General features: G+C 51.9%; 1 protein-coding gene across 2 annotated transcripts in view; it reads right to left on the bottom strand.

Moving 5' to 3' along the window:
* The window catches only part of LOC122363697 (protein sprint-like), an 80,687-nt gene that overhangs the window by 49,004 nt on the left and 6,657 nt on the right, over window positions 1-25,026 (bottom strand). For both annotated transcript variants that reach the window (XM_043333236.1, XM_043333235.1), the window contains exon 2: window positions 7,428-7,534. In XM_043333236.1, the coding sequence (XP_043189171.1) occupies window positions 7,428-7,534 (107 nt within the window). The remainder of the gene's footprint in view (window positions 1-7,427; window positions 7,535-25,026) is intronic.

Below are 25,026 nucleotides of genomic sequence, written 5' to 3'. Positions count from 1 at the left end.
CCCGCATACTTTCCTCTGCAAAGCGAAACTGTATCCCTTTTTGCCTTTGTTTATACCTTCACACTCCGACTCTGGCCAGCCCGGAACCTTCCGGCTCCGATCATCAGTCATACCTATACTCCCATTATCCGCAGCACGTCATCATTCCCTCTCACCCTCTCTCCCCTGGGAGTATCTCCCCTCTTTCTCTGCCCGTTTTTGTCTCGCCGCCCCTGACAGGCTCTCGTTGTTCGGCAATCTGCGTTCGCCCTCTGCCGAGCACCGCCCCGGGCCATTGACATGCCCCGCCCCTCCCCGACCCCTCCCCACCCCTCCCCACCTCCTCTTCTCCTCCGCCCCGCCCCCTCTCGTGCAGCCACGTGGCGCCGCTCCTTCTCAAAGCAAACAGAGCCCTGTTGTGTTTACCTCACCGGTGCCCCCGGCGTCGTCTCCCCGCACAGCATCCGCACTGGAAGCTCCATTGAGATCACGTGACTGGGGCTAGGTATGCCAAGAGGTCACGTGATTCAGAAAGGTGAAGATGGTAATACCACACGACTTCGAGTCAGTATTTTGGGGACAATGCAGACTAGAATGGCTGACGGCTCTCCAGGAAACAGGAACTTGAAAATTGCTCACGTGTTCAGGAATATTGCAAAATAATGCAAGCTGACCGTAATATGGGAGTGCATGGAATGCATGGAGGAAACATTCAGTGTGCATCGGCTTCAACCTTTAGTCGACACCGTTAGGATCAGCCCCCGATGGCACTGTTTTCTAACCTCCCAGTACTTATTGCGCATTGGGAAATGCCCATAACCGTTCCGACACAGGTGTGACCCTCTCTGACTGATCGACGACTTTCCACCGTAAGAGTGCGACAGCGGCGTTTACGGCGCGGTTGCCGTGTTTGTGGCGCGGCGGAGTCGCTTACTGCGCGCTGTAATTGGATAAGCGTCGTCCGGCTGTCAGCTGGCGAGAAGACAGAAGCGGCGCGCCGGCGTGCTACACGGCGCGCGGCGCGTGCCAGACTGGCGGCAGTGCCAAATGGGCGGCCGCACCGTGCTTCCGCAGCCGTCCGCCGGGGTAGAAGAAGTGGGAGGGGGGGGCACAGGTGCTCAATGCTCACTGCTCACTGTTCATGAGTTTGGGAACGATGGTGATACTGGCTTGAAGATGGGGAAGGATAACCTCAAGATACTCCTGTTGTACGGAGACCCATCGCAAAGCTCCTCTTTCCGAGGTACCGCCACGGTGCTCTTTTTCTAAAGAGCATTATGGTATGGCAGTTCCCAAGCTGCTACCATGCGGACCTGTCTACGAAACGATAGAATTGACATTCGTTACCGGCTTGAAATCGTATGTAGCCCACATCATATTCCGTTCACAGTAAGCCACGCTTTAGGAGCCTCAACTACTCATAAGTGATAAGTTAAAAAGTGAAGTCGTTTGTTTCGGCGCCGTGGGTCCACCCTGTGCATCTGATAAATGTTAAACGGGGCCACTGACCTCTGCCACGTTCCAGGCCGTAGTAATGGCCGTGATAGTTATCAATGGCGCACTGTTCCCCGGTGAAACGCTCCAGATATGTAGATATATCTATGAATATGGTAATTGCTAGCTGACCGGAAGTCTTGGGGATGTGTGCCTGGTAGATAGGTCACCGCACCATTCATACTTTATTCTGACATTGTTTTGTTTTACAGAGATCCAAGTCATACAACTCAATCGGGCCCCAAACTATTTAATTATTGTAGCATGCAAGCTTGAAACAATCTGCATTGGCTACATCAAATTAGCATTATAGGTTTCGTTTCCAATTATTAATGATGCAACCAATTGAACGTTGTATTCAAACCGGAATTTTCAGCAGTAAGTTAAGTAGGAACCCTAATGCACAGTGTGGACATTATTCCTCAACAAAAATCGATTCAAATATTGCTTCACAGCACACTATCATATCACGCACGCACACTGTGGACCCGGCCGTTGCGCCGCTATTCCCCATCCCGGTATGTCCCTGCATTTTTCAGCTGATCTATACGGGCTATGAGACCACCCGATGGCAGCCGATGCCGATGCTACCCGCGATACCGTCTCACACATATGCTCACCAGCAGGTGTTTAAGTCGGGCGGCAAAGCCGAGGGCCACCCGTTACGGCATGATCATTCTGCCTTAATGAGCAATTCCGACTTAACATCCCCCGTTTCCATTCTCATGCATTATTGATGCGGTGCCGGGCATACCACGACGGCTTACAGGCGTTAGTTGCAGCGCGACTCCGGGCCGCCCGTTCACCCGACAGCTGGGCTGTGAGGGCGCTATGGACGATCAGACCCAGCGCGTCTTGGTATGCATTCCGCTCGCCGCAGGCTGGACGGCGGCGGCCGGCGTTTGTGACTAATGGTGGCAAAATGAAGCCAGCGTTCCTATATCTCACCGGCCGACCACGGCTGTGCATTTGAACGGAGACGATGTGTGATTTATCAATGCCCCCTGCCGCCGAGCGGTACAAAGAGGCACTGATGTGTGTTAGTGGTGGTACAGTCGTGTACAGGTTGATGGTCCCCTACTCTTTATCCACCGGGTTCCTATGGCTCAGCATTGGTGCAGCAGCCGCCTGGTACCGGTAGGCTGTGCCGCATGACCCGAGAGTGAAGCGGCACAGCCTGCCCACACTGTATGACACCGGCTCGGGTCGCCTGGTAGAGCGATTTGACCGGACGCTGCGTTACACCGGCTGGGGGGAGGGGGGGGGGTAAGGGTCAGGCCTGTCTAACCTGTCTAACCGGCCCGCGTCCCCGCCGGTTCGCTGACAGGTCGCGCCCCGGGGCGCTGAGGCTCGTCATGGCTCGGCTCGGTGGATGAGGCGGGCTGGAGTGTGGTGTGGGGCGGGGGTGATGTGGGGAGGGAGTGAGCGGACCTGGGCCCTGTTTCACCGGTGATAGCAGCACGCTGATTTTACGACTTGTCAAATTAGGTTTCCATGGAGACATCAACAGGCCCATTGCTCCAACACTACCACAAGTGTGACGTCAGCTCGCGCAATTTGATAGCAGCGTGGTAGCAGCAGCCCGTGAAACACCGCCCTCGGGCTGGGTGTGTGTGGTCACTTGTCGCATAGAACCGATCGTAATCCACCCTCCAAAAATTCGCTTTAGAGATATTCACAAAACCCAGGGGGGTTCAAACACCCATCTCCCAAGTGGGGTGCGGAAGGACAGGGAAGGGTCCATACGGTCTTCTCATGAATTGCAGCAAAGAAAGAAAACAGACCTGTCACCAAATAATCTTTCTGAAAAGTGGACTAATCGCATAGCCTCGGACACAGAAATAAACATCTAGCACGCGAAGCGTCTTGAACCGGGCCTCTCACAACCGGTCTGTTTGACAGTCTAGCACTCCTACGCTGAGCTACACCGGATGGTGGCCACGGCCGGGGCAAAGTCTGGCCTGACGGGCGGCGGGGCCGGGAGGTCGGCAGCAAAGTCAATGAATGTTTTTGTGGTTTCGGGTGCCGGTCGCTCTAGCTTGGTGGAATGATGATGAGCATTGGTAAAACTTTCAACGTGGAGTCCCGGTTCGAGCCTCATCGGGGCTCCGGCTACTTTTCCCAGTTAGGATCTGGTTTGATTTTAGTGGTTGCGAGCCATTTATACGGTTTTATATTTACATGTCGATTGTCGATTGATTAATTGATTCATTCATTCGTTCATTTAATACATGTCGACATTTAGCATACGAATTGACATCCAGGATCAATCCGATCAATCTACCATTTTCATAAGCGTATTGCCTAAAATGCATATATGTGGCACAATACCTATGGTTGCCTCGATACCGTGCCAAATCACGTTTTGCACAATGCACAAGAAAATTATATTCGCTGGGTCTTCCGTGCATTGTGCTTAGCAAAAACAGGAATGCAATTGTTAAGCGACGCAAAATGTGCAATGCAGCAAGTGACCACACACACCCGCCCAGCCCCCATGGTCCACCAACACGCCCCACACCACTCGCCAGCCCACGCCAACCACCGAGACGAGCCCCTCCCCCGCGCTGGTCTGACACGACAGTTGGTCTACAAAGCGCTCCACCCGGCGACCCGAGCCGATGTCAAACGGCGTGGGTAGACTGTGCCGCTTCACTCTCGGGTCATGCGGCACAGCCTACCGGTACCAGGCGGCTGCTGCCAATGCTGAGCCATAGGAACCCGGTGGATAAAGAGTAGGGGACCATCAACCTGTACACGACTGTACAAATGTCTGCGATCGCAGCCGCGAAATGACTCGGTTACATTGTCGGCTTCGTTTGAATGCTATGGGTTGGAAGTGAGATGAGAGTGTAAGTGATGTGGCTATATTTCGTGCGATGATGAGAGCATTCCTTATGCAGTCAGTTGAAAAGAACCACGTAGTAAAAATGCGTCCAATGTTAAGTGGCGAACGAAGTACAAATAAGCCGCAAGCTATGTTTGTGGATGTACACATGCTTGCAATCAGCGCTAAATGACTTGGTTGCGTGCATTCTTTGTGAAGCTAGGAATGATGTGAAACACCATTCAGTATAAAGACCATCCTGGTGATGTAAATGTGGACGACGAGAAAACCGATATCAGGAGATTTCTATCGAGATACCGCTGTAACTATTTATGTAGCTTATCATGAGACGAATGGACGACATACTCACAGCCTAACCTCAATACCGACCTCTCATCTATTTGATGCGGATCCTGCGATATACAAACCGTTGCTGGGCAACGGTCGCCACGCCGCCCCAACACAAGCACAAAGGGGATGAAATGATCTAATTTTCTGCAGACATCCGAGCCACAACCCCTGCGGCGAAATAAGATTGAGTTATGACGTCACTACCGGCATTGGTCGCGCATCCAGTCTGCGCCTGCCCTGCCCTCTCGCCTTCCCATACACACTGAAAAAGAGCCACGTCGGAAAAAATCCTACTGGACCGTCCAGCGTCTAATATCGGCGCGACGGTGACAGTCGGCCGAATTGTAGCCTTCTTTACGACTGGCAACGCCGGAAAGGAGAAAACAGTCGGCTGTTAAGGGCGGGGGCGGTGGCGGAACTGGTCGCTTTCAGAGCGGCAGGGAACGTGACGGCTCGCGCCGGGGTGGGGACGGGGCGGCCAGCGGGTCTCTCATTGAAAGTCGGCCGTTACGGGCGCTGTAAATTGTCCACCGGATCCGGCCCGGGTCCGGCGGGCCGGCGGCGGCCACCGGAAGCGGCATTCAGGAGGCTGCCGCCCTCCGGTGTGTCAGCGTGTCTCGACGGCTGGACGGTGGACAGAACGACACGGGATCGTGGATGGTTGGACGGTGGAGGATAGTCGATACATTTACAGATGCAGATAGATACACATATCCATTCAATGCCCATTTCCTGGGTCGCGACAACCACGTCGTAAATATAAACGTTTAGCGAACATAATAGAAATACACATGAGCCGGTGGGCGATGGATGAAAATGGACGGATGACGGGACGACCAATGAATTTGGACGGTTGGGAGGTGGCCTATGGACGTGAAAGGCTGGACGATATACAGATGACTTACAGTCTACAGACTGTGAACGGCTCAACGTCTCAATATGGTCATTGGACAACGGATAAATAGACGGTTTAACAGTTCGCTTTTTGGAGACTGGCATGTTTGTTTGATAAATTTCTCTTTTTTGTATTTGGCTCATGTATATTTCTTATAAGTATGGAGACTGGATTGAGAGCCGGTTCTCTATTTGTTGATTTTTTTTTTAATCTAGCATGTCTCGGCAACAAAGTGTTCCTTTGCCTCTACGTTGACGTTATCGTAAGCACTTCGACAGTTTAAGACACAATAGTTACGGTGCATTAAATCAAGTGTAGTTCGCTTTCGCACGATATCGGTACATAAGATCGATCACGTCCAACAGTTACAGAGATAAAATGTCATTGTTAATCTTTACTCCAGTGAACCGGGACTTCGCCAAATTACACTTTAATCCAGGAAGTGCCGTGTCCAATTCATCTGAGTCAAATTCACTGCGCCAAAGTTTCAGCTGAACACACAAAGAGGCCTGAGGACAAATTTAACTCCTCGCCTGAGCTGATTGGGATGGCCTCTGAGGGCGTCTAAAGCCGAGCGAGGCCACCAATCGGTGTCTCTGATCTGACCTCACTGTGTGGCCACTGACGAGTCAGTGCATCACTGAAATCTAAGAAAGCCGACAAAAGGTTCTGGTCGACAGGCTGACTGATCAGTACTGCACTGATATCCCAGAAAGCCGGCGAAAGACTCTGGTCAACTGACTGATCACTCCAGCGCTGATTGCCCGGGGAGCCGGCGCGGCCTTCCGACCAACTGTCGGCAATGGAGCGGCGGACGGCCGGCCGTAAAGCGCAATCATTCCGACATTGGCCAGCATGGTTCCGGCGTGGCCGGCGCTTAGTCCGCCTGTGGAGTTTATTTCTTCGGCTTTAGGAAGCGTCTGAAGGCAGCCGGCGGGGTTTACGGTCGCGTTTTGTGCCGCCATCCTCCGAAGTGGCCCGTCGGCCGGCCAGCCCGACCGGTTACGAGTTGGCGGAAAGTGCCGCCGTCGGCACGCCGGCAAGGCTATTGAATTCTTTGATTCCGTCTCGGCGGATGCCTCTGCCATCTGTTTGTTTTCCAAGAGGGTGGAAAACAGCACGATATATCGCAGCCGTCGCAACCTTTCTACCGTACAGCTTTGCTAAGAGCATCCGACAAGTTTGAGTGTTTTTGAGTGGCCGCTGCGGGTCTGCTATTCGTCATAGGAGCTTCCTGGACCTGTCGGAATGGTTGATACGTCAGTTTAAAGCTCAGCAACTTCGCAACAACTTTTGCAAACGGCGTCTGCCTAGCGCCGCTGCTGACAAGGCAATGTGCTTACGGCGGTATCAGCGAGCACACTCCCTCGTTGTCAGTGTGAAGGCTTTGTGACACTCGGTGGTCGCTTTGTGACACGCTCACAGCCATGCCAGTGGGGCAGACAGACCCACAAAGCGTCCGTCCCTCTCACTGCACTGTGGGGCTTGGCAGCTGGAACGGGGAGCGCCGCCGATCGGATTCGACAGGGCGAGCTTGGCACGGTCAGCGGCGATCTCCTGACCGATACCGCCGGCCACGGCCGTTTGGGTGATGCATGGGCCACTGTGGTGTCCGGCGGATGCCCGGTAGAGCTGGACAAACGGACTCAGGTTTAAAATATTGAGAAATTAGATAGAACTCGGCCCTGTCAACTATGTTTGGTTTACTCCGTTGGTACGCTGTGAACATATTTTGAATGGCTTAGGTCTACCTATTGGTCAGATGGCCTAAGATAAACATAAAATGCAAATGGTAAATATTGCGTAACTAAATGTTATAGCCTCAATAACCTGCCTGAAAGATATAAGCTAATGGGAGATGACCGTCGTCCAGGAACTCACCTGGTCGGATTGTTGTTGTTCTTGTTGTTGCTGGCGCGGCCTGTCTCGGGGTCATGGCACAGATCGTTCAGCATATGATCCAGATCGCGCGCCAGCGAGTTCAGGAGCTGCAACGGCACAACATACAATACAACCCGGTCAGCAGCGATCCAGGACTGATCGAAACAGTAGCGGAACAATCAGCAGTAGTGGGGACACGAACAGTGTTCAAAACACGGCCCGAACGCACGCCACCGCGTGCCGGGCTGAAATTGTCCGATACTAGCACGCAGTCGCTGTGTTCCGTTCCATTCGCTCACCCACCCTCCTGTTTGGCCCTCCTGTTTGGATGAAAGTGAGCGCGAACGAGTTGCGGGAGCGAGTTGCATGAGTGTGAATCTCGCAGCGGAATGCAAGCGTGACGCTCACTATGAAAACTTGTAGCCCTGCGTGCTGGCCGTGCCATTGGATTTTAAGCAGGATTTGTTAGGCATTCAGACACCACCCTCTGATTGTACATTAGTTATATATTTATGCACTAAGAGTCTATTGAAATGAAGCAGAAGACCTCATTTTCTGATAGCACATCCTGAACGGCGCCATTTGTCAGTGAGAATCTCCAGTAGCGATCTTGAGACGTAGCCAGCTCTAACGAATCTGAATAGCCTCGTGATAACATCACGGGAATTCAAACCGGTCCAGGCGATTCAAATTAGCGGACCGCTGAGATCGTAGCGATTCGGCATGAGGGCATTTGAGAACGGGAAACGGAGGACCATCATCAAGCCCCGTCTTCCGGCAACCGGTGGCCGGAGGATGTCACGATAGCGAGTATCGTCCCCGCGCGATACGCCCATGAACACAAATGACACAATCATAAGGTCCTTGCGAGATTAGCTCCTATGGTGGGCAGATCGTGATGCGTATGTAAATAGCGTAAATCAGGCAAATGAGAAATAGATTGGGGAAGAGGGGAGATACGGAGAAGGATGACGGGTGGAGATGACGAAGTGCCGGAGGGAGATATGCGGGGAAGAATAGATAAAGACCAGATGTCGGGGAGGGAGCGCTAGAAGAGGGGAGCGGAGATGCCAAGGAGGGACAAGGAGAAAGACAACAGACTGGTGCACACGAAACACAAAGCAGGTATACTGTTATCAGGTCCAGGTATCAAACTCTAGTGCACTGAGCTTCAACTCAGTGACCTCTTGGGTGCTTTGGCCAAATGGCAATGTAACCACGGATTCCAACACCCGTCCGGCTCAGGTTTGGCTTCCCCTACAGTCTAGCGTGATCTCTTCTACGGCCTCCCTCCTACCGAACAAGGAAGTCAGAGCCGCCAAGCACGCGATAGATCCATACCGGACCAAGCGGGGAGGCCTGCGGAGGGGCGCGCCCGCGCAGGAAATGAAAACTGTCCTCCTCCACCGATCCGTTGATCATGCGTGGCGGTGAGGCGTCCGCTCGGCTTCACTCACTCTCGATTTCCTCCTGCAACTTTTCCGTAACGGAGAATGGAAAGTGGATGAGCGGGCTATCCCATGTATCTTTCGGTTGCACTCTCGCGCCGGTCGATATTCATACTACCGAGTGTCGGGCCTGCAACGTGCCGACGCTGCAGCTGATGACGGTGATGGCAGCGGCGGAAGGCGAGCGATCCGGACAATGCGCTGGTGAGGCGATCGGAGATCTATTTCTGTTGCTGGCCTGCGCGCTGCCGCGGCCGCACGCGCGCCAGAATTGGCGCCGTGTGCGAGAGGCGCAAAAAGTGGCGCTATTGATACGAAGCAGAAGGTGCCGACGGCTGGCGTGTCTTCATCAAAGGAGCAGGTCACGCCCGGGGGCACTTGTGGATGTGGAAGTGATCGCGGAACTGAAGTGAACAGCTGGAGAGAGGCAAAAATCACAATCGAGAGCCGGTCGAAAACGAAAGGAATGAGACGGCATTGTCTGGTTTTGTTCGCCAGTCCAGCGAACAATGAACGGTCGCTGTGTTTTCAATACCTACACCCCTTGTTGACTGTCAGAAAATGAAAACAAATGGAACGACTTTGTCAGAATTTGGACCTCATTCATCAGTCCAGGCTCTTGCCGTTTTTGGCCACTCGCCTGGGCTTAAATCACCTCCAGTGCTGTGTCCGGGCCAGTGAGAAAATTTGGACAACCGTGATATATGACCGCGGAACAATGACAACAGACCACATGTGGAGATAAAGACAGCGGAAGCGTCACTGCGCAACGGAGTTAAACGTGTCCTCTATTGTGCACCGCGTCAAACCACATGCCAAACCACCCTGCCTCAAAGCACACACACACTTCGTCAACGTTATTCCGTCATCGCCCTCTCACCAGCTTCGTCACGGTCAGTGTCGCCACACTCTGCCGCAAAGAACAACACACCGTCCCGACCCCTCCACACCATCACCGCACCACTGCCTCGCGCTCCCGTTACGTCGCGCTGCGTCACGTCACGCCCTGTGCGGCGTCACAGCGTCACGTTAGGCGCATCGGGCGTGCCGCGCCGTGTTTGGTCGCGTTTGCTTCCCGTTCGTCACGCAGTGCGGTGGGGACTTCCGTGCCCATCGGCTGACTGACGGCTGTCCGGTGAAACATCCGCCCGCCCGTCATACCCTTCCTGTCTACTGTGCTGTTTGCGGTTCCACAGGTTTGACATTTGACAGATTCTGGATTTGACCAATAGGCTCACCTCAACTAGTCAAAGAGTTCATTATTTGTTGGAAACAACAATCATTCAAATTCATCTAAGGGGGACACTCCCTATGTGCGGAGGGGAGATCGGGGAGGGGACCTCTCGTTCCGCTCACCGCCAGGCCCTCGGCGGGGAGCCAGTAGGAGGCCGTGTGGTGGGATTAGAAACCGGCCGATACGATCGGCACTTACGCGCGGCATTCAGTCGTGGCAGCTTTGGTTACCAACGGGGCATTCAGTTACAGACCGAGCTGATGTCTCGGGCTGGGGCCGCTCACCGCAGGGACGGCCGACGTATCAGCGCTCGGCGGGGTGTGGGAATGGGTCGCCTTACCTCGACGCAAGGCTGATCTGACGGATGGAATCCGGGCGGGATGTCAGCGTGAGCTAAACGAAAGCCCCACAGGAGACAGTAACAGCGATAGTGGAAAGAAGTTCATGTCTCAGTTCACAGTTATGTGGGTGTTTCGGAAAGGTGAGTACCGATCCAGCTTGCTGGCTATAGCGTAACCTTAGCAGTAGGTATAGCCGAACCAATGCCGTGACAACGAACGGGCGAGCACCCGAGCCGAGGTGATTTCGTGACAGCTGGAATGTAGAGTTTCCGAGGCCAGGCGATTTCGTGACCGATGGAGGTAAACATAGCTCCAAGGCTAATTTGGCTCCCAGCTGCGTGACCAGAGGCGACGTATGGACGGATTTGAGCGAAGAGATCGAACGAATCGATTGGACGTAATAGATCGAATTTTAACCGATTTAAATGGATCGAATCGCTTTTATAAATCCATCAGTATCTGGAACACCTCAAGGATCGAACTACTCGATGGATTCCATTGATGTAACTGATTGAAAGGACTGCTTGAAACGATGACATACTGCGATTTTTTGCACTTTTGTCCTGTCAGATATCCACAGTTTTTCCAGCTGGGTCGTAAGCTGTTCACCTTAAAGGGACTGTCCCACCTTCAAAAAATTGTTTTGATATACTGTTTTTGTGTTGCAAGACATAGATTAGGGGCCCCTGTACACGAAATTGGCAAACATTCGGCCCATAGTTGGCTAATTGTTTAAAAATTCCAATTTAAAGCTTTTGGATCGATTACGTCATATGATTGTTTTTTTATCGGGCAAAGTTTTTTTCCTAGCTGCCAAATCGGTGGCACAAAGTTTTGTTACGCTTCTGCCGCGAATAGTACAAACATTGCGCATGAAATCAAAACTCAGGAAATTGTAACATGCAAAGTAACACAAACATGTTCAATGTTCATGGAAAGGATTGAAATGAAAATTGGAAAATTGAAGCTTGAACTTTGTCAAGAAGAAGGTCGCAAACTGCAAAGAATATCAACAAGGCCTTATTTATCATTTTTAAAAGATTATAGAATGCTTCCTAATAAGCAAAAGCAAGATATTGATGTTGAAGTTGTTGAAGTTGAAGTTGTAGTGAGCTGTAGTAGACTAGGTCTATTCAGTGCTCACATCGAGCCGGACTAGGAATGAGGTCATGTGAGGTGATGTTTGATTATTGATGCTGCCCACAATGTCTTGGGCACATGGATGATGGAAGTGAGCTCAACTTCAATAATCAGACCTAAGAATCACAATGGATATAGCCATGAGCCAGACTGCAAAGTATGGCAATTTTGTCCAGATGTTGTCAGTGCAGACTCCTTCGTCTGGTGCGGATTTAAGTGTGGTGCGGAGTGGATTTGGTTTGGTGTGGTGCAGATTTAGTGTAGCGGGGTGCGAAGTGTTCTCTCAGCCCCCTTTGGTGTGAATTTTCTGGCTCAGTTTGCAGGGTTTGTGTAAATTTTGAACTTAGGCCAGTGCTCCTTGGCGACCTGCGAGCCATACTCTGCAGTACTGGCCTGGGCCCATGAGCAAAGTAAGATAATATAGTCTGTTCAAGATTCAATATAATAAGTCTGCAAAACACATTCCAGCAATTGTAATTGAAGCAGAATGAATTGTAGTGACCTGCATTTGTATTTTTGTTGTGTCTGTGAAAAATAATAAATATACCTACTTATTGGAAAAATCGTGGCCTTTCAGGACATTTGGCAGAGTTGTGTGACTCTGATGTAGTGGCTCATGTGGAACGCAACGAGCTGCGGATCAAGTTTGAATAGCATTTTGCCTTAGGGCTATCTGCCAGAAACATTTCATCTGCATGAATTTATCTACAGGCAAGTCTGACAAATTTGTGGATTAACTGGGGACCTTGTAAGCCTGCATATTAGATTCTAGCCTACCAGCTCAGCCCTATCCTCAGTTTCAGCATTCAGCATGATAACAGTTCTGATCAAGTTCTGATTGTCACCACTGAGACACCAATGGAGTCCTCTGAAATTTTGCCTTTTAATTAAATTATTTGTAAGAGTTTCAAGCTATATTTAGACCAAACATTTCACTCTCAAAGATCTGCGACCTACCCCACTCGTCCAGTAGGATGCCTGGCGCGCAAACAGTCCAGCAGTGAGCTGCCAGCTGGCACGCAGGGCAGCAGCAGGCAGCGGCAGCAACGGCAACTGGTGAACACGTCTTGGACTGCAGCCACGACATAATCTAGGCTAGCGTCTATTCAATTTGTCCATGTACAAGTCCCACAGTTCCTGCCCGAGGTGCCCGAGGTTGCGCAAGTCAGGGAACTGACCACCTCCAGCCCAGGCGTGGTTCACTGACTCAAGATATTTCAACTGACCAGTCAGAGTTCATGTTTTGCAACTTTTATCCAAGTTATTTGTAATTGTAATATTCTAAACTGAATTTTAGGCATGACTTCATTTTTCAAGAGCTACAAAGAACACACCTTCCCTGTGCAGCACGTCTATTGTCCTAACATTAGTCACATAGTTGCAAGAAGCGACTTGAATGCGGAACCTGCCTGTTTTGAAGCCCTGTTGTCTGTTGGGTGACACTGCACAGAGGTAAGGATGGGGTGTGATTTTGCTGCTGTTTGTCAGGTTCAATAATCAATATGTGTGTCAATGATCACAAAGTACTCTAAAGGTTTAAAAAAATGCACAGCATGGCCTAACAAAGCACATTACCTAGGTTTTGACAAGCAGCGCAGCGACTGTGGTACAAAGGCCCAGTCCTGGTCCCATGCTTGATGCTCATGTTAGTAGCTGGATCTGCTCCCAGGAAACAAAGGTAAAACACTATTGACAGCTTTAAGATGAAATCTGCAGGAAAACTAAGCCATCTATAAAATCTAACATAAGCTTAAAAGCGCAACAGAGCATTTCTGATTCAACGTGCAGCACTTCCGCTTTCATCCGCCATCAGCAACTCAGTTCAAAGAATGATGCATTACATCACTAAAATTTATTTCAAAATACCTCTGCATGGTGTTTACACAAACAACAGTTCTTTACTAGACATGGTCGACCTCAGGCCACCCACACTTCAGCAAACAGGGTATTATCAATGTTTAACGGCTCAAGGTTAGTCGTCTTGGATGTTCAGAAATAAAAAGGTGAACATTCATTGTCTCTTCCTTATTTGTCACCATCAATAGATTGTGGACTCCTCAGAGCATGTCTTGATTATGGAGTTGAAACAGCAGTGAGCAAATCATTTATGATTTTGATACTATGATTAATTTCAGTGAGTTGCACACTTGAACTTGACACCTGCCATTGATAAGTTCATGGCTCTTGCATTCTTCAGTCACATATAGGACGGCCTCTTAAATATTTAAATACAAAAATAAAAATACTGCTAGAATTAGAAGACTATAAGAATTAGTTTGGCACATCAATTTAATTCTCCACCTCGTGGCGCCGGGCGCTGTTCCAAGAGGCGTTGTTATTTTTCAAGGTTTCAATAAAAAACAAGTCGACAGATACAAAAACTTCGGAAAAGGCGGAAACGTCACAGGTTTTAAGTGCCAATACCAATACATTGTGGCACTTATTTGCACAGATGTCAAAATCAAACACAAATTTATTTGCGATGAAGTAATTGCTGGAGAAACGGTTTTCACGACTCTGATTTTCAAAGAACGCCCATCAAGATGGCTATCTCAACTCAATTCTAATGTTAAGGTGGGACAGTCCCTTTAAGTGAAATATGACCTCGCTCCCCACCCCCTGCAAACCAGCTGTCAGGTTTGACAGTCATATTTTGAATATCCCGGGTCAAGTGCATAAATGAATCGACCGGATGCATAACTCGAAGCCAGTGCTGCATAATCGGCAAAACTGGACTCTGGCAGCGCACCGGTAACGATAAAAGAGTCTACACTGTGTTCATGCAGTCATTCCTCCAAAGCTGCAGCGGATATTGTTCAATGGATCACCAACTGCCTCCAAACGACGAACGGGGGTGGTATGTAGTATTCCCAAACACAGTCGCCGCGTTGTTGGTATCGAGGGACAGATCTGGGCCCAAATGAGGTCCTTGGGGATCGATATGTCCGCGTTCGACCGGCGCCTCCACAACATTGGACCAGTCGCCTCCCTTCCCGGACCCAGGGGTTGACGGGTGACACTGTTTATGAGTGTGCTCCAAATTCCACGGTCGACTCATTAGCGGTGTCTCGCTCCGGCTCTCCCCTCCCCTTATTAAGCCCTTTCGACAAGACCACTTGTCGCTCGTCTATTCATGTAGCTGTATCGTTTTGTTCGCTAATTATCCAGTAGCAGCTATTGATTCAACGAGCGACAAGCGCCAGACCAGCCACCAACTGGGAAGCGATTTCCGACAGTGCTGGTAGCTCGCTGCACCCATTCGACAGGCGAACAAACAGCAGCACGCTTCTGCAACCGCAGCATGCGGCAGCGCGACTGGCAACGAGGGCAATAACTCAGGGGTCTGCGACAAACAAATAAATACCGCCGGACCGTCTGACTCTGCCGCCGCTGCCGGTGGAACGAACGACGGGTGGCGGAGAGCTGCGGGCGGTGGGTGGTGGTCGCCGGGCGATGGGAGGTGGGTGGTGGTGGTGGATGGTGGGTGGTAAGCGGTGGTCGCCGGGCGGTGGGCGGTAGACGGTGGGTGGTTATCCGCGGGCGCTGGTGGCGGCTCGCGGCGCCGGGCGGCACGTGGAGATCACCGAGCCCAGCCCGTCCAACCGGTCAGGTCCGGACACTTTTTACGGCTGCCAGGAGACAAACGGCGGAGAAATACTCGGCACAAACAAGCGCCACACGGAATTCCTTTCTCGCCGCGACGTCTGGGATGAACGGACCCTGCGCTGGGAGAGGAACAGAGAGAGATGGGCCTCCGCAGAGCCGCGGACCCAAGCGCGCCGTCTCCGGAGGCACGCGAGAAACCGATTTGCTGCTGATTGGGAGTGAGATGGTACAGAACATACTGACTTTCTCTGCTCTCTCACTGATCTGAGCGGTCATCAGACGAGCAGATGGGCCGATGAGCGTTGACCGGGCCTGTGCGCGTTGACCCATCATCTGGTGCAGATGGTAGGAGCTCGGAGCGCGCTGCCAGCAAGCCGTCGGCTGCGTTCAGGTCGGATAGCGCGACCCAGATTCGTCACTCGCTACTGCACAACAAATCACTCCGACGGACGGGGCGGGAGACGGGCTGCGGGACAGGCCCGAGGCGTAAACTTCACCCGGCGACACCGCCGGGACACCTGCGGGACGCGCCAGGTGAGCCGAGTCGCTGATGTGGCTCTGCGAGAGCACTTCCTGAATGAGGTGCGTTGAGTTGATGCGAACGGATGACTTGTTGATCAACATCATGATGACAACTGACGTGGACTATTTTTTTTTATAAAGAATTGTGTTACTGTGGGGTCATCGGTGACATGATTCGGTAGTTACCAATGTCATAGGATGTGCAATGGAACTGCAATGTATTGAATTTTCCGTGAACATCATCTCTTAGTGCCCTAGTTTGACTTTAGTCTAATTGCATAAACTCTTATCAATTTTCTACATGTATCTCCTTCCAAACCCATCTTCAGCCTTTAACTGTAATCATCCCCAGCTCCGGTTCACATTCGAATTGCCGCTCTACCGGCGCCCGTTTTCGGTTCGGTTGCCGGGCCGGTTGGCACTGACCGAATCGGCAGTTGAACTGGCCCGCCACACGCTGTCACCCAGCTGATTTAGCAGCGACGTTCACCGCCCACCGATAAATCTCTCGCCAGAGGTAGGTAGTTTTCCGTCCGTGTGCGTTCCTGAAGCGGCGGTAAAGCGTCAATTTGTTCTGGAGCCCGACTGCGTCCTCGGACAGTTTGTGTGAGCACCGGGAATCCTCAGAGCATTACCGAACGACAACTTGGATCTGGGACATTACGAGCTGATAGTTTAGCCGGCAAGACATCAGGATTTGGAACTCATCGAAGAGGCTCAGGGAGGCAGCAAATGTTTCGAAATACGCCCGGTGCTAAGCGCCTCGTCTGCGGGCTTTCCTGGCAAAGCTCCCACGACATTTGTAACAGTCATATGTGCGATGAGGTGGAATGGCGCGGTGACGCCTGCGGCTGCCGTGTCAGCGGGATGAGTCGCGTCATTACAGCGGGTTTATCTGTTAACGGCCGACTTATCTGCGGTGGCGGCGGCAGGCGGCAGCTGCGCGCGACTATTTACCCGAATGGTGCAGGATTATGCAGTCGGGACACTGTTTATGCGCCGTCTCTGGGGACTGCCGGGGCGGGTCGGTTCGCAGCGGGAGTTAAACCGCGCGCCCGGGTGAAGTCGGGATGACACACGCACATTCATTTACACTCTGAGAGCGCACGCTTCACCAGCTCTCAGCTGTGCCGCTTTCCAAACGCCAGGCGTGAGGTCGATGTGCCCAGGAATGGGTGTGCTTCCGGCACCCAGGAGTTTAAACCAACAAGGACTTTCTGCCGTCGCCGCCGGCGCATTTATCAGAGAGCACGACAATGCATCAGCGAACCTCGCCCAATGACGAGGCCAAAGGCGGATTTGAGTTGGGCTGATTTCATTATCCGTTGATGTTATGCAGTCGCCGTCGCCGTCAGCCACCCACGGGAAGGGAGGGCGCGGCGTGCCGCCTCCACCGAGCGGGGCCTGTGCGCGAGCAGTCCCAGGGAGACCGGGCACAAATGACATTACCGCGGCTCGATGAACGGTGCAGAGCCGCCGGCCCGCACCTGCTGGGACCGGTCCGATCGGCGCCGCCTTTAGTTGTACACCTCTCCGCCGTACTGACGGCAGGCCAGACATTTGAGCAGTCGATGACACGTGAGTTGCTCTCAGCGGCGCCGCCGTCACGCAGCTGTCCGTCATGCCGCAAACGTTACGCAACGCGCGCCTGTTTGCTCCCAACAGCCGACGCGGCGGCAGTTGACGGCAGAGCCAGCGCCGGGTGTGCAAACATTCCCAGTGAGCAGCGGCGATAGTCGCACCGTCGAAGCTCGGTGCACGCGTCCCCGCGCTGCCGACCACAGCTGCTCACACAAATGAAGCGATACAGCCGCTAATCGCCTGTCCGTTCCCCTCTGAGGACGGGTAGGGACGGACAGGTCCGGTCACCGACCACATGGGGATCTGGTGACCGGCTGGGGCGGACGGCCGAGCGGACAAATCGACCAATTACCCGCTGGATTCCTACATAGGAAGGGGAATGTAGCAGGACTCAGTTACAAGGCAGAGAAGGGGCACAGCTGGGGGCGGCACCGGCCAAAGAACCGGTCTGGAGACTCGTCAGCTCATCGTTACTGCTTTCTGTCTCCTATTTCAATGTGGCATTAGTGCAACCGCTAAATACTATACTGGGACATAAGACAGTTTCTGATAGATAAACAGTGAAAGGGATTCGCCTGACTAATGTGTAGGTTCATTCCCACCAGCAAACCAAGAAAGAATAATTATTGCAGCCATAACGTATGATCCAACTATCTGTCAGAACTAGTGCCTTGATCTTCATTTTGATATTCAGTTTCCCCGAAGAACTGCACAATCATAAAGAAAAACGAATTAAACCAAGAGACGAACGCATACAAAATTAGAAACTTCGGATAATTGGCGTAACTTTTCGCATATCTTCCCTGCTCGGTGGGCTCTGTTGGGAGTCAGAGCGGCCCTCAGACGATAGCAGCCCCTCCCAGGGACTCCCGAGACTGCGGAGTTGGTTCCCAGAAGCGAGTCAGTGACGTGGCTGCGGCGGTTGTGGCGCGACAGTGGCGGTAGCGCGTCTGGGGCTCGCCGCCAGCGTTGATGGGTACCAGATAGCGGTCGGCGGAGACGAGGGTCGACGATCGGAACTGAGCTCCTCCGCTGGTCCTCTGCCGAGAGCCTAGCCGTCTTCCGCCCCGCCTCCTCTGCCCACTGCCTTACGCGACCCTCTGCCATCCACTTCAGACAGCGTTGGTAGCGCTACGGAGACGGGAGGGCCGATAGCGACTCGTAAACCCGATAGTGGAGGACCACAGGAGACGCGGCGGCGACACTGGCCGGAACCGACACGCACCCCGTCCCCGGCTGATGGAGCCGGGATGGGCCCGAAACTGACCCATCCCGGATGGAAAATGAACGGTGGTAGGCGGAAGAGGCGAGTAGCCCGGAGATTGAAAACGTGTGTCGGCGCTGGGACCGGAAAATGGTGGAGAGTGCCTCCGCCGTCGGAAACCCTAACGCGGACCAGAAATAGAGTAATGCTTACGGCCAAGAACCAACGTCTTTGCAACAAAGAAAGGGAAGACCTGGCCAGTAGCCATACAAAATCAGCAATATGACAAAGTGTTCCAGGCCCAGCACGGAAGCAGAGCTCGGACAAAAACGATGGCGATCCATTTCAGCACTGGATTAGTGGCTTATTTACTGCAATCTGTATTCTGACCCACCCATCCATCAGCATCGTCCGGTCACTGGCGTTCCTTGTTGTCGCCACTCCCCGCGGCAATCACCCAGTCCGGTGACGGCTGGTGACGGTCGCCGCCGCCGGCGTCACTGGGCGTCATCCGGCGGTGACCGATGACGTTGTTTGCCGTCACTGCCGCGCCGCGCACGTCATCCCGCGGCGAATTAGGCGCGGAATGAGCCGACCGCGGTGGTGGCGCTGAGCAATTGATGCCGGCCACGGCAGGACCGCGGAGAAATTGGCGACCGACGGCGACCCGCGCGAGGGTGGGAGTGGGGGCCGGGGGTCTCAACCGAGCTGCAGTGTGTCGCCGCCGTCGCCAATGTACCGTGGGGTGGATGTATCGAGCGATAGTGCTGACCGAAGCCATGTGTTGTGCAGCTATATGTTTGTGAAGTACGCCGTAGCTATGAAATTAATCGCGCACGAAATGGTTCCATTTAACTAATCGATCTCAGTAAATGGACCGCGACTCAGCTGTAATCGCTGACTGTGAGCGTTCGATAAAACAGTTGAGCGTGACGCCAGGCAATTCTATTCGTGAGCCTCGTTGAGCAAGCCGTAAGCCACCCTCGCACAACACTGCAGCGTACAGGGTGGAAAGTAATTACGCGAACATGTATTTTCTTACAATTTTGACCGTCAGTGGAGCATTTTTATGAGTACGGGCTGTCATGGAACATAATTGGTCGTGTTTGTTGTCGCCTCATCTACCAAAAGTGACCTAACTTTTAACAATGACCTGGAAGGTCTTAAACAACCTCTCGACTTAAAATGGTGCAGACACCATACGCTGCACAAGACCGAAATGGGCAAAGAGCTCAATTTGGAGCTGCCAGGGAAAGCGTTTGTGATTATTTTCGCTGGAATGGCGGAGAAGGGATTCGTAGCGGTCTCAGCACCAGCATTGCACAATTATACGTTTTTTTAAAACATAATAACACTTGAGAGGACTTAAAAAGCAAAGCCGTCCGCGGCAGCAACCCCTCGGCGAATTCTGTCGCCGGATGGGTGGTCACCATGTCGGCGTCAAAACGACGCCAGTCGACCTGAAAACTGGCAAAATAGCTTACTCTGGCCGGGTACCCGATCTAGGATATCACGATTCGCACATTAATACGCAAAAATTCGAAAATTAAGTCGTACAAACCCTTGGGATGACCAAAATTCACAAATTAACAGCAGAATTGTTAATTGAAGCTTTTCAAAGACAATCAAAGATGGACAGAGGAGGACAGGCAGCTGGATTTGTGGTTGGGTGAGACATCTGTGAAACTGTTTCATCCGTCAAACCTGCAGAACAACTGCTCTGAGGGCTGCTGTTGCGTCCTATGTCCCGTCCGTCCCAACCTTCAAACATCCGGCAAAGGAACACATCAGTGGGTCACGAGCCCCCGGGTGGTGTCAGAATTGCGTGTAGCGCTAAAAAAGATCACTAAAAATAAAGTATACAACCGGTGGAACATCCTCCAAGACGAGTGTCTCTGTCTAATCCACCGTGCAACGAAAGGGGCAAAATGATTGAGCGCTCTTTTGTGCCCGACGCAAAGAAACTGCTCTTCGTGATTGGTGAAATCCTTACTTTCATGGCCAACAAAACGCAATACTGGTGCGGTGCTGTGAGAACCTGTTTTTCTTCGGGACATACAAAAGCTGATCTGGAAAACGCCTGGGCCTCAATTCGACTAAAAATCTCCAGATGACTCCTCAGGAGACCGTCTAAAAGCTGCAAGGAGCCACCAATACCGATTACCTCACTGGACAGCTCTATAAGGTGTGGACTGAGCTTTGGCCAACAGATCTTCACATGCTGATGTAAATCATGCCGGAACGCCTATGTCAATGCATCGCAACTAGATAAGGATAAAGTAAAACATATATTGTTTATGTCACCGCCGTTTTTTTCATTACTAGAAGACGAAAAAGTATGTTCGCGTAATTACTTTCCACCCTGTATATTGTGACCTGTGGTTGGTCGAGACCCGTGTTGTATTGACCGGGGACAGCGTGACAGAACGCCACATCGATACCGATGGCTCCATAAAGCTACGCGTTGTGTCGGTACCGACAACAGCGTTACAGTCGTCATTACCGGCGACATGACGATTGTCAATGCCGCCAATACCGACGGAACATATTTTCGCAGAATCCATAGAGACTAGCAACGATGTTTCATTGTTGGTAAGTCCGTCAATTCGCTCACAGCTTCCTGCAAAGAGAGACACCTGTATTCAGCATTCTGAGCTGGGGACGAGACTCGTTTAGCAGCGGTGGGCCTTACATCTGAGAGCGCGTCTGTCAGGCACAGAAAGAATGTGGAGGGGCGGCCGACTCGAAAAGACGGCACTGCTGTCAGAGTCAGGCGCGGGCTAACTACGCTCGTGGCTGTCGTTTGTTAGAGGGTGACTCTCGGGATCGTAACGACCCGACCCGACCCCGAACAGGGTCGCAGTGCCCCGCTGGGGTAGTTCAGAAGTCGGCATCGAGCTGCGTCAGGGGTGTGGACCGGGACAACATCAATTCTGGACCTGCCCAGCAACAATAGTCGACGACGTTGGACCGAGGGACGGATGAAAGCCGTCTATAGGACGGCGGGACCCGACGGATGTCGTCGGCGCACAAATCGGCCGGCGTAGGCGGCCGGCCCTGAAGGCTGTTCGCCTGAATGGGACTGCTCGGAGCAGGATTGGGCGCCGGGGTTTCCGGACGGAGGTGGTGACGAAGGAAGGCTGTGGCGGAGGTGGCGGTTGTGGTTCGACTGATGGTGGTGGTGGTGGTGGTGGTGGTGGTAATGCTGGTGGTAATGCTGGTGGTACCGGTACTGGTGGTGATAGCTAGTAGGTATGCTAGTAGGTAGGTACTGATTCTGGTGGTTCAACTGGTTCTGGTGATATTCTGGTGGGGGCGGTGAAGATGGTGGCGGAGACGGTTGCGTTGGCGGTGGCGTTTTGATAATGAGAGAAGGGAGCGAGCGAGTATCTGTATAAATTCCGCGGAGAAGGGGAGCGCCAGAGCCTCTGATAAAAAGATCCGGAACAGCCGGGACCGGAAAATGGAACGTGATGAAGACTGCCGATAGAACGGGAATAATAAAGTTAAAACGGGAAACTAAAAATGAATAAGGGTTGCGAGATGATGTGGGGCTAGTTTTGTGCTAGTTTGAAAATGTATTATCAAATGAACGCTCCAAATTCCGAATAATTAAGCTTACGATTTAGTGCAATGCAGGCACACCGATTATTCGTTGCAAACCGACGCTTTAGGTTATTTTAACGATGCCTAAACGACGACTTTCAATCTTGGTCCCCGACCAGCTCCAGAGTTGCGATAAATCTCTACAATTGGCTGGTTGCTGTCAGAAGAAATGCCTCTATTGCAGTATATCACCGCAGAGATAGTTGCAAAATTATGGCCGAACCACCCTCATCATTTAAGTGGAAAGAGAGCTAGGAGTGAAATGATAATATCGACCTGGGAGAATTACTGCGTTATTAAGAAAGTCCTATCCATCTATAAAAGCCATCAACCTTAAATCGTTATTGGTTTTCGCGTGGGTTCCATTAGATTGGGGGTGAAACCTCGCGATATAAATCATCCGAAACGACACCGTATCGTAAAACTACGACATCGCTCACCAGGCCGGCACTTTTTGTCGTTGTTCCTCAGGGATGCTGACTGAGCAAGGCTCCCGGCCTCACCACCAGCATTGACATGGAAAACGACCAGCCGGGACACAAAACCCTCATTGAAGACCGGGCTGTGCCTCTGAGAATGTGTGGAATCCGCAACCACAATAACGGCCCGACACAAAGCGCATCTCTCCAGAAATTCCTGCATCTCAATGGCTGTCGCCACTGGCTGCGAGCGGGCGGCTGACGGAGAGCACCCACGCCCTTCCTGGTCGAGTTGCGTCAACAAAAAAGGCGCCCGTCGCGGCTGTTGGCACCCACCCTGCCAACTGCCGGACCAAGGGCCGTCAACGCCGACAGCGCCGGAAACCCTGCAGACGAGACAAATCCAGAAGTTGGGATGGCCGGGGAAGTTCGGGTCGTTTTTCGAAAGATGGGCATCATTGTCCGTCGTCCAACAGCGGATGTCCTTTGATCAGAGAACAAGGGTCAAAGGGACTAAAGAAAGGGGTGTAACGGGGTGTTAATGGTTCACTAATGGCCCCGGAGATTAGGGCAATACATTTTGTGTAAAAGATCGAAGGAGGCGAAAAATGAAACGATTAATGAAACGACTTTATGACCTGGTACTTCAGTACTCGCTTATCCTCATGGCTACTATCGGCAACTTCAAAGAATATCAGCGCACTGCAGCGAGCAACGGTTTCAGACACACTGGCGCAAAACAATAGCAGCAATGAGTCATCGAGCGTTCTGAGATTCGAGGTCAGCCGTGAGACAAACTCTGCACATCGGTGGCACCCAGAGCTCACAACTCTGCAAAGACGGATTAATCAGTGCGCCCAGTTGTCTTATCTGTCTGAGTGCCTTGGCCGCCAGTCTAAGGATCGGTCTGTCTCTTGTCAATGTGTCTGTATGCTGAGCGATCTCTCTTTTGGTTTGCTGATCAGTATGCTGGTTTATTTGTTGGTGCGTCAGATGACGGGCAGCACTGAAAACAGGCTATAGACTGAAATCTGGAATGGTTTGCAATGCACACCTGTCAGCAACATCGGCCTCCTGCTCTGACAATGCAAATAATTCCTGTGAGATTCTGCACTTTTTTGTCTGAGACACATGCCTACAACTGTCTTTTAGATGAACCGGCACTAATGATCAGACTCCACCGTTCGCTGGCCCAGAAAAGGACGCTCTCCATCTCATCGCATGTCCTCCTTTCCCTCTCGCTCGCTGCTCTCCAACGTCCTCTTTGCTTGATCACCAGTCCGTGACGGCGAGGCAGCCATTTCACGTGCCGTTGTGCCAGGCCAGGACGGTCACTCGCTGGACTCAGGGTCTTCTACGTTTCCAAGCCGTGTTTTCGCGACTCGGGAAGAGACTCTCAATGTCCCCAGTGACCCCAGTGACCATTGCTTCAGAGAAGGTCAAAGGTCACATGTCGACGGCAACGACTGTGTCTGATGTTTGGGCCGCCGGGGCTGAAATGTGCCTGTTGTCTTGGCGTTCAACGAGCTGACATAGAATGAAACTGAATTGATAAATAGATACCGAGGAAGGAATTGGTGCAGTGCAGTTGCATGGCAAACGCAGTCATGATTATCTTGAAAATAATGCATCCGCTTTTATTCATATCATCTTTGAGGGTATCATGCAAAAATACTTTTACTTCTGCTCACTGAGTGCATCATGTGATATATAGCGACATTATTTCACAAAAGTTAGATGCATCTGCAATTCAAGAATAAGTAGAGCCATTTTCATGGGACCACCATCGTATGTAAAAGTTAGCGTCGAGAGAAAACGTCGAGGACTCATGCCGGCTATTGGATGGTGAAACATAGCCCGCGGCAGTTGTAATAACGACTTTATAACGACCCTCTTCTATCCATAGCCCTACATCAAAATTGAGAACGACGCGGCTAGCATCTTTCCACTTTACCTGAGAACTACTGACGATTTATGCTTGAAATTCATTTTCACCTCGCTGCATATTTACCACATCGCATCTAAAATACGACCGACAAAGCGTCATATCCTGGGACGAACCGACCCCATCCGACACACTGGGTGTGCCACAAGTCGTGAGCGGCCTCGCCTTGACGGCAGTGGCAGCATTCCGACCCCCGGGATCATTGAGACCGCTCCCTCGCCCCCGCTGCTCAGGGACGGGATGTGTCGGTAACTTCCGGCGCTGCGGAGCTGGGAACAGGGGCACCTGCCCGTCGGACGGGGTGCAGCGGCGGGTCTGGTGCATAGCTGACCTTGGCTGCACCGCGAGACGGACCAATATTTACACATAGGAAGGCCATGGCGCAGTAGGGAGTTGTTCAGCATTTAATCGGCCGTTTTTTGAGGGATAATAGTGAGAGTTAAGACCATGAGTATTGAGTATTGTAGAGATTATCATACCAAATCATGGTCTAAGCTTTTTTCCGTTCGGTTTTTCGCCTTGAACTTTATTTTAGAGACCGTTCGTATCAAGG

The sequence above is a fragment of the Amphibalanus amphitrite genome, unplaced genomic scaffold (genome assembly GCF_019059575.1).
Source record: "Amphibalanus amphitrite isolate SeventyFive unplaced genomic scaffold, NRLGWU_Aamphi_draft 000635F_arrow, whole genome shotgun sequence".
NCBI classification, from domain to species: domain Eukaryota; kingdom Metazoa; phylum Arthropoda; class Thecostraca; order Balanomorpha; family Balanidae; genus Amphibalanus; species Amphibalanus amphitrite.
Note: the sequence above shows the minus strand (reverse complement) of the source record. Positions and strands in the feature narration are given on the sequence as shown.